General features: G+C 40.4%; 2 protein-coding genes across 7 annotated transcripts; one reads left to right on the top strand and one right to left on the bottom strand.

Annotated features, from left to right (window-relative positions):
- Window positions 1-912: 912 nt before the first annotated feature.
- LOC125716290 (mucin-2-like) lies at window positions 913-9,829 on the bottom strand. Of its 6 annotated transcripts, none has more exons than XM_048988422.1 (4): window positions 5,193-9,829; window positions 2,954-4,317; window positions 1,551-2,568; window positions 913-1,398 (listed from the first exon to the last, which is right to left on the bottom strand). In XM_048988422.1, the coding sequence occupies exon 1, from the start codon at window positions 6,129-6,131 to the stop codon at window positions 5,208-5,210; it is 924 nt and encodes a 307-aa protein (XP_048844379.1). In that variant the 5' UTR covers window positions 6,132-9,829; the 3' UTR covers window positions 913-1,398; window positions 1,551-2,568; window positions 2,954-4,317; window positions 5,193-5,207. The 6 variants fall into 6 exon arrangements, with proteins under 6 accessions (XP_048844379.1, XP_048844375.1, XP_048844376.1 ...); XM_048988418.1 differs by having other exon boundaries at window positions 1,551-1,672; window positions 2,410-2,568; window positions 2,954-9,828; XM_048988419.1 differs by having other exon boundaries at window positions 5,193-9,828.
- LOC125717119 (uncharacterized) lies at window positions 9,344-17,942 on the top strand. Its single transcript, XM_048990097.1, has 4 exons — window positions 9,344-9,422; window positions 16,254-17,459; window positions 17,697-17,752; window positions 17,934-17,942. Exons 2-4 carry the CDS (start codon window positions 16,454-16,456, stop codon window positions 17,940-17,942), a joined length of 1,071 nt encoding a protein of 356 aa, XP_048846054.1. The 5' UTR covers window positions 9,344-9,422; window positions 16,254-16,453.
- The last annotated feature ends 153 nt before the right edge of the window (window positions 17,943-18,095 follow it).

The raw sequence follows: 18,095 nt of genomic DNA, 5'->3' as shown, positions 1-18,095 counted from the left end.
CAGGTTGGGTTTGGGTAGTGTCTGCCAATCATGGTTAATATTTTCAGTGATGTGGACCGTATTGATGAAGATGAGATGTTGTGAAGATGAAAAATTTCTTGCAGTGCATTTTACTATGTACTGTAAACGATTCTACTAGTTATCCAGTAAAATGTTGCTGGGAATCTATTAAAATAAATGTTATCTAAGATTCGGTAAAATAAAATAAACGTACATAATTTTTGTGAAATCAAAACCGCAGTGGTGTTTTACATGGACGTCATTTTAAATCGTAATAAAATAACACTTATGTGCCCACACTGAGCACTATCATGTATACAAAGATCGATATGTAGATATTTGATAAATGTGTGTGTGTCACGTTTATATTACATCAATGGGACCAAATTTCCCCCACAATGTGATAAACACCTGTTATTTTGACGTTGTGGTGACCATTTTTTCGGTCCCCACAAGGGGAAATTCAATTTGCCAAAAGTCTTACATTTTGTTTGGTTACTTATGGTTAAAGTTAGGGCTCCTCGCCTACAAATAATGTCAGATATCTCACAGGGTGCTGCTCGTCAGTCCATTTGTCTAAGTGCACTCAGTTTACGTATGAAAATGCTGACATGTCTGCAGTACTCATAACTGTTGACTAAAATATCTATCCCTTGACAGTATGAGAGCCTTATTTCTCCTCGACTCTCATCTGGAGTCACGTGTCCTTCCAGCGGGTTACGTAATTTTCTCTATTAATACTTAATTAACTGAAATGTTTACAGAACAAGGTCGCAAATGTGAAGCTGTCATGGGTGCTTTTCTCTCTTCATGTTGTCGAAAACAAACTAATCTAAAGGACAGTGTGTTTAGTCAGAATAGGCTCGTTGTGATTGTGACCGAAAATAAACAGTGTTTTTTAATGCAGTTAGATTACCGTTCCACCCCATTTCTTTAATGTTTATCATTTCAGGCTAATTAGTAGCACATGCCTAGTGGACAATAAACATATATACATTTGCAAAACCAAGTGCACTTAAACAGGATTTTTAAATTATCAGCTTCCAATCAAATAATTCTAAGTTAATTATTTTCTGCTTAATAATGCATATGGATTTACATTGTAGCACTGAATTTTTTTTTACCAGTTATTTTATTCACGTACGCGTACTATTATGAAAACCATACATATAATATACACAAAGTTATATATAATATTTTGTAACATTTGAAGTCTAGATCTGACGTTTAATTAAATTTCTCAGTTAACAGAACCAGGCTCGTATGGGCAATGCGAAATATTTTTAAAAGATCACGATCATAAGAACAGGGGGTGTAACTAAGATTTACAGCTAGTCTTAGACCTTTCAGAGCAATGCTGATATCTTTGTTCCAAAGCATCCATAGCCTCTCCTGCAGCTGGAATAAAATATATATATATATATTTCTTCAATATTACATCCTTTGTCTGATATATAACTATAAATATTTAAATACATAAAAAGCATTTCCTCCAGTCATTATCTCTAAAAACCTTGTTAATAATTAAAGAGCAAATTTCTAAAACGTACTCAGTCCAGTTTTGTTGTTTTTGAGATCAGACTGCCGGTGACGTAGGGGATCAAAACTCACTCAATCTTCAAGTAATCCAAGCTGGGTCAGCCCTGGGTGTTCTGGCACCCTAGGTGGAATTCTTTTGACCAACCCCCACACAAGACAAATTTTGTCAATTCATTTATATTAAAAGCATTTCAGTAGTATAGGGTATCTGTCTGCTAACTAGCTAGCTCAAGTCTGCTTCACATGAACAGTAATGATTAGTGAAATATTAACTGTAATTCCATGGAACAGAGTCACATGTACTTCTTATGATTTTTTTTTACTCACTGTTTTGCACCCTCTAATCAAATGGTGGCCTGGGTGATTCCCCTATCTCACCTATAAGGGGCGGGTCAGACCTTAATGCAAGGAAGAGCTTTTGCAAAATTTCCAAAACTCACTAAGTCCACAGAAATGGTACTTAATTATGAACTTACTCTGTTCATGTATCCCTTGGACTAAGGGAGTTTTGCTCTTCAATTATTATAAATATATTAAGATATTATACTCATAACTCAAAATGTGATAATATGCTTTTATAAAATTGTGCAATATACAATAAATTGCAGATCTCTGTAGTTTCTAGGGTCCCCAGCTGATTGCGCCTGCTTTGTTTGCCATATAGATCTGAGTGACATCTTTATACAAAAGTATATAAATACAGCTACCTGATTGATGTAACCTTGTAATATTTCTTCATTAAGGCTAATTTTAGACTGAAGAGTAGCTGCTACACTTGCAACTGTTTTGGGAGCAGGACAGGCATTATACTACTAACAAATAAATTTTCAATTAGGACACATTTTATGCACAGTGACTATGTCTCCATACCAATCTGAGGTTTCTGGGGTTTAAGAGACTCCACTGTAGTTACTGATGTGGAAAAGAATGAGACGGATGATGGAAGAGTTGAATCTGTTGTTGCAGTTGTTGTGCTTCTGTCTGTCATGGTCTCTGAGGTTATTACGGTGCCTCTTGTAGCCAAAGAACCTGGTGAAACCCATTAATACAAGCAATATTAGTGTTTGTTCCCCACATGGAAGTATTATCATACTGTTTTGCATTTAACACCACATTGATTTAGAAGCTACACTTGTTTTGATTGTAATAATGATGGACATTTATACACTGTGTGCACCCCTTAAAGCAAAACACCAATTTGAACGCATCCTCACTGAATTAACTGTATGTGCATAGGATAAGTAACAAATAGGAGCTGAGTGTACGGTACATTTAAAAAGTGTGATTGCTTTTATAAATGTCAGTATTTAATTGGTGACATCATACAAAAGATTTAGAACCCAATTCATTAAACACTTTTCTCTATAATACAGAATAAAAACATTTTAAGAATTAAACTGAAAGTATATCTTACCCATTGTGTGTTGTTGTCCGAATGCTAAAGAGAGACATCCTAAAAATAGAGGAAATCTGAACATGTTCTTTCTCTGTCAACAAAATGGGAAAGTCTGGATAATATTCTTTTCACAGCCAAAGAATAAGCTTTGATTTTCAAGAATGGTGAAGTAGGTTTAATATGGGCAAGGAACCGGCAGAGACCAGATCGGGGACCAAAAGGACAACAGGAGAGACCCATCCATCCATCCATCCATTTTCCAAACCGCTTATCCTACTGGGTCGCGGGGGTCCGGAGCCTATGCCAGAAGCAATGGGCACGAGGCAGGGAACAACCCAGGATGGGGGGCTAGCCTATCTCAGGGCACACTCACACACCATTCACTCACACATGCACTTCTATGGGCAATTTAGTAACTCCAATTAGCCTCAGCATGTTCTTGGACTGTGGGGGGAAACCGGAGTACCCGGAGGAAACCCCACGACGACATGGGGAGAACATGCAAACTCGAACCCGGGTCCCAGAGGTGTTAGGCAACAGTGCTAACCACTGCACCACCATGCCCCTATATGAATATCTTTTCATTTTAAAAAATGACAATAATATTATTATTAGGAGTCCAAAATAATGATGATAATAATAATAAGCCAGGCAGCACTAAGTGATTCACATAACAACAGGCAGAACCAACAGAGGAATAAAATAAATGAAACATTCAAATAAAAGGACAAAATAGGAAGTATAAGGAAAATAAAATTTATGAAATCATTCTATAAACACATTAAGAAAAATAAGGAAATAAATGCATCTGCAAAAGCTGATCAATTAAAGTTTGTTTTTAAATGAGACTTAAAAATGGTTAATGAGTCAGTTGATCTAATGCTTGGAGGTGAGCTGTTTCAACGTCTTGAAGCCATCAAAGAAAATGCTTTATGGATACTAGCAATTCAGATACACATGCAACCATGCAAAGTCTTAAAAGTGATCAATAAACCTATTAATAAGGTCTCAGTTGAACTGGTACCCAGGGAAGCGATGCAAAAATTGGAGTAATATGCTCACAGACGTTTGATCTTGTTCGAAGTCTGGCTTGAACGTTCAGTACCAATGGAAGTTTGTGTGGCAAATGAGGTATTACAATGGTCCAGGTCAGATGTAACAAAAGCATGTATGACTTGTTAAGTATCTTCAAAAAATGCTATCCTTTGCAATATCTGTCAGTTGATAAAAGTCAGACTGTACCCGTTTATTTACATGAGTTTCAATATTTAAATTGGAATCAAAACATTATTGCAGGAGTATCCTTGGGCAAAAATTGGTTGTATGTCTTTCAAAGTAAATCGTGCAGGGCCACCAAAACTTCGTTGAAGACTCAACTGTAGCTGTAATGAACATAAATAATTTTCTGAATATTAAACTAATTGTTTACAATGATACAATTAAATATCCATATATCTATTTTCATTAACTGCCTATTGGAGTCACTGAGTCTGGAAACTCTCCTATAGGAAACACAGGGTTTATATTTGGGCACAGACTCACACACAAATGGGAGAACATGCAAACTCCAAAGGATGAGTCCACGGTGGAAAGTGAAGCTACATCCTTGGATGTGTGAGGCTAAAGTACTGCTCACATTGTCAACCACAACTAACATATAACAGTATAATTATTTACAAAATATCTTCCATACTATTGGCACCTTCCTAAAATAAAGAAGATAAAGAAACTATTAAACTATGCAACTATGCTATTGAATTATATGAAGTACATACACTGATTATTCAAATGAGTAATGTGTAAAGATTTAATCAAATTCCACCCATCCATTTTTTTGTAATTGCTTGTCCTATTCAGGGTCATGTGGGGTCTTCAGCCAATCCCAGAAACTACAGGCACAGGGCAGGGAACAACCCAGGATAGGTCACCAACTCATATCAGGGCACACTATCACACCATTCACTCACACAAGCACACCTACAGACAATTAGGTAACTCCAATTGCCCTCAGTGTATTTTTGGACAGGTGGGGGGGGACCATAGTACCCAGAGGAAATCCCATGACGTCACATAGAGAGCATGCAAACTCTGCACATGGAACTTGACAGAAGACTATAGTGCTAACCATTGCACCACCATGCTGCCCCGATTTAATCAAATTAAAATTTGATTACATTTTTAATTTAAAATTTTAAAGTATAATGAAGTGTAGGTTTCCTCTCCCAAACCCACTTATGAAATAGCAAAATCACCATACCTGCTCTAAGAAGTCTTAAATTGCGGTTTTATTAGGAAACATTCCAGACTGAAAGAGCTCGAAGTTTTGCAGATGTTTTGCAGAAGTAGAGTTATTTTTTGTGGGCTTAGAGGACATAATTGAGAGTGTTTTTGAGTTTTGTACTGTGGATGGATTTAAACTGGTGGTTGTTTGTACCAGAGTTAATACTGTGGTTGGAGTTAAAGTGGTGGTTGTTGTGGGTGCCGGAATTGCCATTGTGATTGGTATTGTGGTTAAAGCAGTTGTTTGTGCAGGAATTGTGTGGTGGTTGTACATGTCAGATTTTCCACCATGATTGGCTCTGAGGTTAGAGTTAATATGGTGGTTGTTTGTATTTAAGATGCTGTCGTGGATGGCATTACAGTTGGAGCTAAGGTGGTAGTTCTTATTTGTGCTGGAGTTGTTGTGAGTGGCACTGTGGTTAGGGTTAAAGTGGTGGCTGTTGTTTGTTCTTGTTGTGATTCGCACTGTGGACGGAGGTACAGACATTGTTGTTTGTACCGGAGTTGACATTACAGGTGTTATTGTGAGTGTTGTGGTTGATTTGACAATGGTGGTGATTGATGTTGTTGTGGCCATTGTGGTTGTTGTTAAAGTAGTGGTTGTTGAGAATATTGACATTAGAGGTGTTGTTGATGATGAGACTATCAGTGTGGTTGGTATGACAGTGGTGTTTGTTGATGCTGTTGTTGTTAAGGGTGCAGTTGTGGATGCTGCTGAAGTAGTGGATGGTGGTTGTACCATCGGTGTCAATAGGGGTATAGTTGTCAGTATTGTGGGTGGTTTGACATTTGTGGTTGTTGTGGCCATTGATGTTGTCTGGGATATTGTAGATTTGGTTGTCATTGTTGTGGGTATTGTTGAGTTTGGTTTGGTATTGGTGATTGTTGATGTTATTGGTGTCATTTTTGGGGACATTGCGGATGTGGTTGGTGTGGTAGAAGTAGTTTGGATGTGGTTGTTGTTATGGGTGTTGTTCTTGCCATTGTTGGGGCCTATGTGGTTGTCATTATGGGTGATGTTGATACTTTCGTTAATGTTGTTGGAGCCATTGTGGATGTGGTTGTCAAAGTTGTGGTTGGTAGGGTAGCAGTGGTTGTTGATGGTGTCATTGTTGGGGCCATTTTGAATGTGGTTGTCGTAATTCTGGGTGTCCTTTTTGATGTGTCGTTGACATTTTCATTGTAGGGGACATTGTGGATGTTGCCGTTGTGTTACAGTTGTGTTTGCTGATGCTGTCATTCATGTTTCTGTTGTTGGCGCCATTGTGGATTGTGGCTGTCGTTGATGGTGCCGTTGTTGTTTTTGAGGCCATTTTGGATGTGGTTATTGCTGTGGTTGGTATGGTAGAAGTGGTTGTTTGGGATCGGTGTGGTTGTCATCATTGTGGGTGTCCTTGTGGTTGGTTCAGTAGGGGTGGTTGTTGATGTTGTCATTGAAATTGTTGTTAGGGCCGTTGCGGATGTGGTTATCACTGTCCTTGATGTCATTGTTCGGCCCATTGTGGATGTTGTCATTCTGTTTGGGTTGAGAGTTGTCGTTTTTGGTACTGTCGTTGACATTGCTGTTGTAAGGGCCTTTGTGGTTGTTATCATTATGAGTGTCGTTGATGCTGTTGTTGGGGCCATTGTAGATATGGTTGTTGTCATTGTGGGTGTCGTTGATGGTGTTGATGTTGTCATTGTTGGGACACTGTGGAATTTGTTGTGGTTGGTGTGGTAGAAGTAGTTGTTGAAATTGGTGTGGATGTGATTGTCGTCATTGTGGGTGTCATGGTTGGTTCAGTAGTAGTGTTGGTTGATGAAGTCGATGACATTGTTCTTAAAGCTGTTGTTGATGTGGTCGTCGGGGTCGTGGGTGTGGTTGTTGATGGTGTCATTGGCAATTCAGTTGTTGGGGCCATTGCAGATGTTGTCATTATGGGTGTCATTGATGGTGTCGTTGATGGTGTCATTGTTGGAGCCATTGGGGATGATATTCTGACTCGGTTGACATTTCTAATTGATGACATTGCTGTTATTGGGGCCTGTGGGGTTGTCATTATAGTTGTCATTGATGCTGTCGTTAATGTTGTTGTTCTTGGAGCTATTGTGGATGGGGTTGCTGTCATTTTGGGTGTCACTAATGGTGTTGTTGACATTGTCATTTTTGGGGATATTGCAGATGTTGTGTTTGGGTTGACGGTTGTGATTCTAGAAACTGTCGTTAAAATTTCAAATGTCCGCTTTGTGGATGAGCCTGTCATCATTTTCATTAATATTGTGCTTGGAACGGTGGTTGAAGGTGAAGCAGTTGTTGTTTGTACTGGAGTTGTTGTGATTGGTACTGTGGTTGAAGATGAAGCAGTTGTTGTTTCTACTGTAGTTCTGATTGGCATTGTGGTTGGAGGCACAGTGCTTGTTTGTACTGGGGATGATGTTGTGATTTCTTCTGTGGTTGAAGGTAAAGTAGTTGCTGTTTGTACTGGAATTGTTATTGACACTGCACCTGAAGGTAAAGCAATTGTTGCTTGTATTGGAGTTGTTATGATTGGTTCTGTGGTTGAAGATAAAGTAGTTGCTGTTTGTACTGGAGTTGTTGTGATTGCTTCTGTGGTTGAAGGTGAAGGAGTTGTTGTTTCTACTGTAGTTCTGATTGGCATTGTGGTTGGAGGCACACTGCTTGATTGCATTGGGGATAATGTCGTGATTTCTTCTGTGGTTGAAGGTAAAGTAGTTGCTGTTTGTACTGGAGTTGTTGTGATTGGTTCTATAGTGGAAGGTGAATCAGTTGTTGTTTCTACTGTAGTTCTCATTACCATTGTGGTTGGAGGCACAGTGCTTGTTTGTACTGGGGATGATATTGTGATTTCTTCTGTGGTTGAAGGTAAAGCAATTGTTGTTTGTACTGGAGTTGTTGTGATTGGCTCTGTGGTTGAAGGTGAAGCAGTTGTTGTTTCTACTGTAGTTCTGATTGGCATTGTGGTTGGAGGCACAGTGCTTGTTTGTACTGGGGATGATGTTGTGAGTTCTTCTGTGGTTGAAGGTAAAGTAGTTGCTGTTTGTACTGGAGTTGTTGTGATTGGTTCTATGGTGGAAGGTGAATCAGTTGTTGTTTCTACTGTAGTTCTCATTGCCATTGTGGTTGGAGGCACAGTGGTTAATTGTAATGGGGATGATGTTGTGATTGGTTCTGTGGTTGAAGGTGAAGTAGTTGTTTGTACTGGAGTTTTTGTGATTGGTTCTGTGGTTGAAGGTGAAGTAGATGTTTCTACTATAGTTGTTGTGATTGGCATTGTGGTTGGAGACACAGTGGTTGTTTGTACTGGGGATGATGTTGTGATTTCTTCTGTGGTTGAAGGTAAAATAGTTGCTGTTTGTACTGGACTTGTTGTGATTGGTTCTATGGTGGAAGGTAAAGTAGACGTTTCTACTGTAGTTGTGATTGGCATTGTGGTTGGAGGCACAGTGGTTGATTGTACTGGGGATGATGTGATTTGGTCTGTGGTTGAAGGTGAAGTAGTTTGTACTGGAGTTCTTGTGACTGGTACTGTGGTAGGAAGCACAGTAGTTGTTTGTACTGGGGATGATGTGATTTCTTCTGTGGTTGAAGGTATAGAAGTTTCTGTTTGTACTGGAGCTGTTGTGATTGGTTCTGTGGTTGAAGGTGAAGCAGTTGTTGTTTCTACTGTAGCTCTGATTGGTATTGTGGTTGGAGGCACAGTGCTTGTTTGTACTGGGGATGATGTTGTGATTTCTTCTGTGGTTGAAGGTAAAGTAGTTGCTGTTTGTACTGGACTTGTGATTGGTTCTATGGTGGAAGCTGAATCAGTTGTTGTTTCTACTGTAGTTATGATTGCCATTGTGGTTGGAGGCACAGTGGTTGATTGTACTGGGGATGATGTGATTTGTTCTGTGGTTGAAGGTGAAGTAGTTTGTACTGGAGTTCTTGTGATTGGTACTGTGGTTGGAAGCACAGTAGTTGTTTGTACTGGGGATGATGTGATTTCTTCCGTGGTTGAAGGTAAAGTAGTTGCTGTTTGTACTGGAGTTGTTGTGATTGCTTCTGTGGTTGAAGGTGAAGCAGTTGTTATTTCTACTGTAGTTCTGATTGGTATTGTGGTTGGAGGCACAGTGCTTGTTTGTACTGGGGATGATGTGATTTCTTCTGTGGTTGAAGGTAAAGTAGTTGCTGTTTGTACTGGAGTTGTGATTGGTTCTGTGGTTGAAGGTGAAGGAGTTGTTGTTTCTACTGTAGTTTTGATTGGCATTGTGGTTGGAGGCACACTGCTTGATTGTATTGGGGATGATACTGTGATTTCTTCTGTGGTTGAAGGTAAAGCAATTGTTGTTTGTACTGGAGTTGTTGTGATTGGCTCTGTGGTTGAAGGTGAAGCAGTTGTTGTTTCTACTGTAGTTCTGATTGGCATTGTGGTTGGAGGCACAGTGCTTGTTTGTACTGGGGATGATGTTGTGAGTTCTGTGGTTGAAGGTAAAGTAGTTGCTGTTTCTACTGGAGTTGTTGTGATTGGTTCTATGGTGGAAGGTGAATCAGTTGTCATTTCTACTGTAGTTCTCATTGCCATTGTGGTTGGAGGCACAGTGGTTGATTGTAATGGGGATGATGTTGTGATTGGTTCTGTGGTTGAAGGTGAAGTAGTTGTTTGTACTGGAGTTTTTGTGATTGGTTCTGTGGTTGAAGGTGAAGTAGATGTTTCTACTATAGTTGTTGTGATTGGCATTGTGGTTGGAGGCACAGTGGTTGTTTGTACTGGGGATGATGTTGTGATTTCTTCTGTGGTTGAAGGTAAAATAGTTGCTGTTTGTACTGGACTTGTTGTGATTGGTTCTATGGTGGAAGCTGAATCAGTTGTTGTTTCTACTGTAGTTCTGATTGCCATTGTGGTTGGAGGCACAGTGGTTGTTTGTACTGGGGATGATGTTGTGAGTTCTTCTGTGGTTGAAGGTAAAGTAGTTGCTGTTTGTACTGGAGTTGTTGTGATTGGTTCTATGGTGGAAGGTGAATCAGTTGTTGTTTCTACTGTAGTTCTCATTGCCATTGTGGTTGGAGGCACAGTGGTTGATTGTAATGGGGATGATGTTGTGATTGGTTCTGTGGTTGAAGGTGAAGTAGTTGTTTGTACTGGAGTTTTTGTGATTGGTTCTGTGGTTGAAGGTGAAGTAGATGTTTCTACTATAGTTGTTGTGATTGGCATTGTGGTTGGAGACACAGTGGTTGTTTGTACTGGGGATGATGTTGTGATTTCTTCTGTGGTTGAAGGTAAAATAGTTGCTGTTTGTACTGGACTTGTTGTGATTGGTTCTATGGTGGAAGCGGAATCAGTTGTTGTTTCTACTGTAGTTCTGATTGCCATTGTGGTTGGAGGCACAGTGGTTGATTGTACTGGGGATGATGTTGTGAGTTCTGTGGTTGAAGGTAAAGTAGTTGCTGTTTCTACTGGAGTTGTTGTGATTGGTTCTATGGTGGAAGGTGAATCAGTTGTCATTTCTACTGTAGTTCTCATTGCCATTGTGGTTGGAGGCACAGTGGTTGATTGTAATGGGGATGATGTTGTGATTGGTTCTGTGGTTGAAGGTGAAGTAGTTGTTTGTACTGGAGTTTTTGTGATTGGTTCTGTGGTTGAAGGTGAAGTAGATGTTTCTACTATAGTTGTTGTGATTGGCATTGTGGTTGGAGGCACAGTGGTTGTTTGTACTGGGGATGATGTTGTGATTTCTTCTGTGGTTGAAGGTAAAATAGTTGCTGTTTGTACTGGACTTGTTGTGATTGGTTCTATGGTGGAAGCTGAATCAGTTGTTGTTTCTACTGTAGTTCTGATTGCCATTGTGGTTGGAGGCACAGTGGTTGTTTGTACTGGGGATGATGTTGTGAGTTCTTCTGTGGTTGAAGGTAAAGTAGTTGCTGTTTGTACTGGAGTTGTTGTGATTGGTTCTATGGTGGAAGGTGAATCAGTTGTTGTTTCTACTGTAGTTCTCATTGCCATTGTGGTTGGAGGCACAGTGGTTGATTGTAATGGGGATGATGTTGTGATTGGTTCTGTGGTTGAAGGTGAAGTAGTTGTTTGTACTGGAGTTTTTGTGATTGGTTCTGTGGTTGAAGGTGAAGTAGATGTTTCTACTATAGTTGTTGTGATTGGCATTGTGGTTGGAGACACAGTGGTTGTTTGTACTGGGGATGATGTTGTGATTTCTTCTGTGGTTGAAGGTAAAATAGTTGCTGTTTGTACTGGACTTGTTGTGATTGGTTCTATGGTGGAAGCGGAATCAGTTGTTGTTTCTACTGTAGTTCTGATTGCCATTGTGGTTGGAGGCACAGTGGTTGATTGTACTGGGGATGATGTTGTGATTGGTTCTGTGGTTGAAGGTGAAGTAGTTGTTTGTACTGGAGTTTTTGTGATTGGTTCTGTGGTTGAAGGTGAAGTAGATGTTTCTACTATAGTTGTTGTGATTGGTATTGTGGTTGGAGACACAGTGGTTGTTTGTACTGGGGATGATGTTGTGATTTCTTCTGTGGTTGAAGGTAAAATAGTTGCTGTTTGTACTGGACTTGTTGTGATTGGTTCTATGGTGGAAGCTGAATCAGTTGTTGTTTCTACTGTAGTTCTGATTGCCATTGTGGTTGGAGGCACAGTGGTTGATTGTACTGGGGATGATGTTGTGAGTTCTGTGGTTGAAGGTAAAGTAGTTGCTGTTTCTACTGGAGTTGTTGTGATTGGTTCTATGGTGGAAGGTGAATCAGTTGTCATTTCTACTGTAGTTCTCATTGCCATTGTGGTTGGAGGCACAGTGGTTGATTGTAATGGGGATGATGTTGTGATTGGTTCTGTGGTTGAAGGTGAAGTAGATGTTTCTACTATAGTTGTTGTGATTGGCATTGTGGTTGGAGGCACAGTGGTTGTTTGTACTGGGGATGATGTTGTGATTTCTTCTGTGGTTGAAGGTAAAATAGTTGCTGTTTGTACTGGACTTGTTGTGATTGGTTCTATGGTGGAAGCTGAATCAGTTGTTGTTTCTACTATAGTTCTGATTGGCATTGTGGTTGGAGGCACAGTGCTTGTTTGTACTGGGGATGATGTTGTGAGTTCTGTGGTTGAAGGTAAAGTAGTTGCTGTTTCTACTGGAGTTGTTGTGATTGGTTCTATGGTGGAAGGTGAATCAGTTGTCATTTCTACTGTAGTTCTCATTGCCATTGTGGTTGGAGGCACAGTGGTTGATTGTAATGGGGATGATGTTGTGATTGGTTCTGTGGTTGAAGGTGAAGTAGTTGTTTGTACTGGAGTTTTTGTGATTGGTTCTGTGGTTGAAGGTGAAGTAGATGTTTCTACTATAGTTGTTGTGATTGGCATTGTGGTTGGAGGCACAGTGGTTGTTTGTACTGGGGATGATGTTGTGATTTCTTCTGTGGTTGAAGGTAAAATAGTTGCTGTTTGTACTGGACTTGTTGTGATTGGTTCTATGGTGGAAGCTGAATCAGTTGTTGTTTCTACTGTAGTTCTGATTGCCATTGTGGTTGGAGGCACAGTGGTTGTTTGTACTGGGGATGATGTTGTGAGTTCTTCTGTGGTTGAAGGTAAAGTAGTTGCTGTTTGTACTGGAGTTGTTGTGATTGGTTCTATGGTGGAAGGTGAATCAGTTGTTGTTTCTACTGTAGTTCTCATTGCCATTGTGGTTGGAGGCACAGTGGTTGATTGTAATGGGGATGATGTTGTGATTGGTTCTGTGGTTGAAGGTGAAGTAGTTGTTTGTACTGGAGTTTTTGTGATTGGTTCTGTGGTTGAAGGTGAAGTAGATGTTTCTACTATAGTTGTTGTGATTGGCATTGTGGTTGGAGACACAGTGGTTGTTTGTACTGGGGATGATGTTGTGATTTCTTCTGTGGTTGAAGGTAAAATAGTTGCTGTTTGTACTGGACTTGTTGTGATTGGTTCTATGGTGGAAGCGGAATCAGTTGTTGTTTCTACTGTAGTTCTGATTGCCATTGTGGTTGGAGGCACAGTGGTTGATTGTACTGGGGATGATGTTGTGATTGGTTCTGTGGTTGAAGGTGAAGTAGTTGTTTGTACTGGAGTTTTTGTGATTGGTTCTGTGGTTGAAGGTGAAGTAGATGTTTCTACTATAGTTGTTGTGATTGGTATTGTGGTTGGAGACACAGTGGTTGTTTGTACTGGGGATGATGTTGTGATTTCTTCTGTGGTTGAAGGTAAAATAGTTGCTGTTTGTACTGGACTTGTTGTGATTGGTTCTATGGTGGAAGCTGAATCAGTTGTTGTTTCTACTGTAGTTCTGATTGCCATTGTGGTTGGAGGCACAGTGGTTGATTGTACTGGGGATGATGTTGTGAGTTCTGTGGTTGAAGGTAAAGTAGTTGCTGTTTCTACTGGAGTTGTTGTGATTGGTTCTATGGTGGAAGGTGAATCAGTTGTCATTTCTACTGTAGTTCTCATTGCCATTGTGGTTGGAGGCACAGTGGTTGATTGTAATGGGGATGATGTTGTGATTGGTTCTGTGGTTGAAGGTGAAGTAGATGTTTCTACTATAGTTGTTGTGATTGGCATTGTGGTTGGAGGCACAGTGGTTGTTTGTACTGGGGATGATGTTGTGATTTCTTCTGTGGTTGAAGGTAAAATAGTTGCTGTTTGTACTGGACTTGTTGTGATTGGTTCTATGGTGGAAGCTGAATCAGTTGTTGTTTCTACTGTAGTTCTGATTGCCATTGTGGTTGGAGGCACAGTGGTTGTTTGTACTGGGGATGATGTTGTGAGTTCTTCTGTGGTTGAAGGTAAAGTAGTTGCTGTTTGTACTGGAGTTGTTGTGATTGGTTCTATGGTGGAAGGTGAATCAGTTGTTGTTTCTACTGTAGTTCTCATTGCCATTGTGGTTGGAGGCACAGTGGTTGATTGTAATGGGGATGATGTTGTGATTGGTTCTGTGGTTGAAGGTGAAGTAGTTGTTTGTACTGGAGTTTTTGTGATTGGTTCTGTGGTTGAAGGTGAAGTAGATGTTTCTACTATAGTTGTTGTGATTGGCATTGTGGTTGGAGACACAGTGGTTGTTTGTACTGGGGATGATGTTGTGATTTCTTCTGTGGTTGAAGGTAAAATAGTTGCTGTTTGTACTGGACTTGTTGTGATTGGTTCTATGGTGGAAGCGGAATCAGTTGTTGTTTCTACTGTAGTTCTGATTGCCATTGTGGTTGGAGGCACAGTGGTTGATTGTACTGGGGATGATGTTGTGATTGGTTCTGTGGTTGAAGGTGAAGTAGTTGTTTGTACTGGAGTTTTTGTGATTGGTTCTGTGGTTGAAGGTGAAGTAGATGTTTCTACTATAGTTGTTGTGATTGGTATTGTGGTTGGAGACACAGTGGTTGTTTGTACTGGGGATGATGTTGTGATTTCTTCTGTGGTTGAAGGTAAAATAGTTGCTGTTTGTACTGGACTTGTTGTGATTGGTTCTATGGTGGAAGCTGAATCAGTTGTTGTTTCTACTGTAGTTCTGATTGCCATTGTGGTTGGAGGCACAGTGGTTGATTGTACTGGGGATGATGTTGTGAGTTCTGTGGTTGAAGGTAAAGTAGTTGCTGTTTCTACTGGAGTTGTTGTGATTGGTTCTATGGTGGAAGGTGAATCAGTTGTCATTTCTACTGTAGTTCTCATTGCCATTGTGGTTGGAGGCACAGTGGTTGATTGTAATGGGGATGATGTTGTGATTGGTTCTGTGGTTGAAGGTGAAGTAGATGTTTCTACTATAGTTGTTGTGATTGGCATTGTGGTTGGAGGCACAGTGGTTGTTTGTACTGGGGATGATGTTGTGATTTCTTCTGTGGTTGAAGGTAAAATAGTTGCTGTTTGTACTGGACTTGTTGTGATTGGTTCTATGGTGGAAGCTGAATCAGTTGTTGTTTCTACTGTAGTTCTGATTGCCATTGTGGTTGGAGGCACAGTGGTTGTTTGTACTGGGGATGATGTTGTGAGTTCTTCTGTGGTTGAAGGTAAAGTAGTTGCTGTTTGTACTGGAGTTGTTGTGATTGGTTCTATGGTGGAAGGTGAATCAGTTGTTGTTTCTACTGTAGTTCTCATTGCCATTGTGGTTGGAGGCACAGTGGTTGATTGTAATGGGGATGATGTTGTGATTGGTTCTGTGGTTGAAGGTGAAGTAGTTGTTTGTACTGGAGTTTTTGTGATTGGTTCTGTGGTTGAAGGTGAAGTAGATGTTTCTACTATAGTTGTTGTGATTGGTATTGTGGTTGGAGACACAGTGGTTGTTTGTACTGGGGATGATGTTGTGATTTCTTCTGTGGTTGAAGGTAAAATAGTTGCTGTTTGTACTGGACTTGTTGTGATTGGTTCTATGGTGGAAGCTGAATCAGTTGTTGTTTCTACTGTAGTTCTGATTGCCATTGTGGTTGGAGGCACAGTGGTTGATTGTACTGGGGATGATGTTGTGAGTTCTGTGGTTGAAGGTAAAGTAGTTGCTGTTTCTACTGGAGTTGTTGTGATTGGTTCTATGGTGGAAGGTGAATCAGTTGTCATTTCTACTGTAGTTCTCATTGCCATTGTGGTTGGAGGCACAGTGGTTGATTGTAATGGGGATGATGTTGTGATTGGTTCTGTGGTTGAAGGTGAAGTAGATGTTTCTACTATAGTTGTTGTGATTGGCATTGTGGTTGGAGGCACAGTGGTTGTTTGTACTGGGGATGATGTTGTGATTTCTTCTGTGGTTGAAGGTAAAATAGTTGCTGTTTGTACTGGACTTGTTGTGATTGGTTCTATGGTGGAAGCTGAATCAGTTGTTGTTTCTACTGTAGTTCTGATTGCCATTGTGGTTGGAGGCACAGTGGTTGTTTGTACTGGGGATGATGTTGTGAGTTCTTCTGTGGTTGAAGGTAAAGTAGTTGCTGTTTGTACTGGAGTTGTTGTGATTGGTTCTATGGTGGAAGGTGAATCAGTTGTTGTTTCTACTGTAGTTCTCATTGCCATTGTGGTTGGAGGCACAGTGGTTGATTGTAATGGGGATGATGTTGTGATTGGTTCTGTGGTTGAAGGTGAAGTAGTTGTTTGTACTGGAGTTTTTGTGATTGGTTCTGTGGTTGAAGGTGAAGTAGATGTTTCTACTATAGTTGTTGTGATTGGCATTGTGGTTGGAGACACAGTGGTTGTTTGTACTGGGGATGATGTTGTGATTTCTTCTGTGGTTGAAGGTAAAATAGTTGCTGTTTGTACTGGACTTGTTGTGATTGGTTCTATGGTGGAAGCGGAATCAGTTGTTGTTTCTACTGTAGTTCTGATTGCCATTGTGGTTGGAGGCACAGTGGTTGATTGTACTGGGGATGATGTTGTGATTGGTTCTGTGGTTGAAGGTGAAGTAGTTGTTTGTACTGGAGTTTTTGTGATTGGTTCTGTGGTTGAAGGTGAAGTAGATGTTTCTACTATAGTTGTTGTGATTGGTATTGTGGTTGGAGACACAGTGGTTGTTTGTACTGGGGATGATGTTGTGATTTCTTCTGTGGTTGAAGGTAAAATAGTTGCTGTTTGTACTGGACTTGTTGTGATTGGTTCTATGGTGGAAGCTGAATCAGTTGTTGTTTCTACTGTAGTTCTGATTGCCATTGTGGTTGGAGGCACAGTGGTTGATTGTACTGGGGATGATGTTGTGAGTTCTGTGGTTGAAGGTAAAGTAGTTGCTGTTTCTACTGGAGTTGTTGTGATTGGTTCTATGGTGGAAGGTGAATCAGTTGTCATTTCTACTGTAGTTCTCATTGCCATTGTGGTTGGAGGCACAGTGGTTGATTGTAATGGGGATGATGTTGTGATTGGTTCTGTGGTTGAAGGTGAAGTAGATGTTTCTACTATAGTTGTTGTGATTGGCATTGTGGTTGGAGGCACAGTGGTTGTTTGTACTGGGGATGATGTTGTGATTTCTTCTGTGGTTGAAGGTAAAATAGTTGCTGTTTGTACTGGACTTGTTGTGATTGGTTCTATGGTGGAAGCTGAATCAGTTGTTGTTTCTACTATAGTTCTGATTGGCATTGTGGTTGGAGGCACAGTGCTTGTTTGTACTGGGGATGATGTTGTGAGTTCTGTGGTTGAAGGTAAAGTAGTTGCTGTTTCTACTGGAGTTGTTGTGATTGGTTCTATGGTGGAAGGTGAATCAGTTGTCATTTCTACTGTAGTTCTCATTGCCATTGTGGTTGGAGGCACAGTGGTTGATTGTAATGGGGATGATGTTGTGATTGGTTCTGTGGTTGAAGGTGAAGTAGTTGTTTGTACTGGAGTTTTTGTGATTGGTTCTGTGGTTGAAGGTGAAGTAGATGTTTCTACTATAGTTGTTGTGATTGGCATTGTGGTTGGAGGCACAGTGGTTGTTTGTACTGGGGATGATGTTGTGATTTCTTCTGTGGTTGAAGGTAAAATAGTTGCTGTTTGTACTGGACTTGTTGTGATTGGTTCTATGGTGGAAGCTGAATCAGTTGTTGTTTCTACTGTAGTTCTGATTGCCATTGTGGTTGGAGGCACAGTGGTTGTTTGTACTGGGGATGATGTTGTGAGTTCTTCTGTGGTTGAAGGTAAAGTAGTTGCTGTTTGTACTGGAGTTGTTGTGATTGGTTCTATGGTGGAAGGTGAATCAGTTGTTGTTTCTACTGTAGTTCTCATTGCCATTGTGGTTGGAGGCACAGTGGTTGATTGTAATGGGGATGATGTTGTGATTGGTTCTGTGGTTGAAGGTGAAGTAGTTGTTTGTACTGGAGTTTTTGTGATTGGTTCTGTGGTTGAAGGTGAAGTAGATGTTTCTACTATAGTTGTTGTGATTGGCATTGTGGTTGGAGACACAGTGGTTGTTTGTACTGGGGATGATGTTGTGATTTCTTCTGTGGTTGAAGGTAAAA

The sequence above is a fragment of the Brienomyrus brachyistius genome, chromosome 21, assembly GCF_023856365.1.
Source record: "Brienomyrus brachyistius isolate T26 chromosome 21, BBRACH_0.4, whole genome shotgun sequence".
Classification (NCBI taxonomy): Eukaryota; Metazoa; Chordata; class Actinopteri; order Osteoglossiformes; family Mormyridae; genus Brienomyrus; species Brienomyrus brachyistius.
The sequence above is the reverse complement of the archived record's forward strand: the minus strand, read 5'-3'. Positions and strand labels throughout refer to the sequence as shown.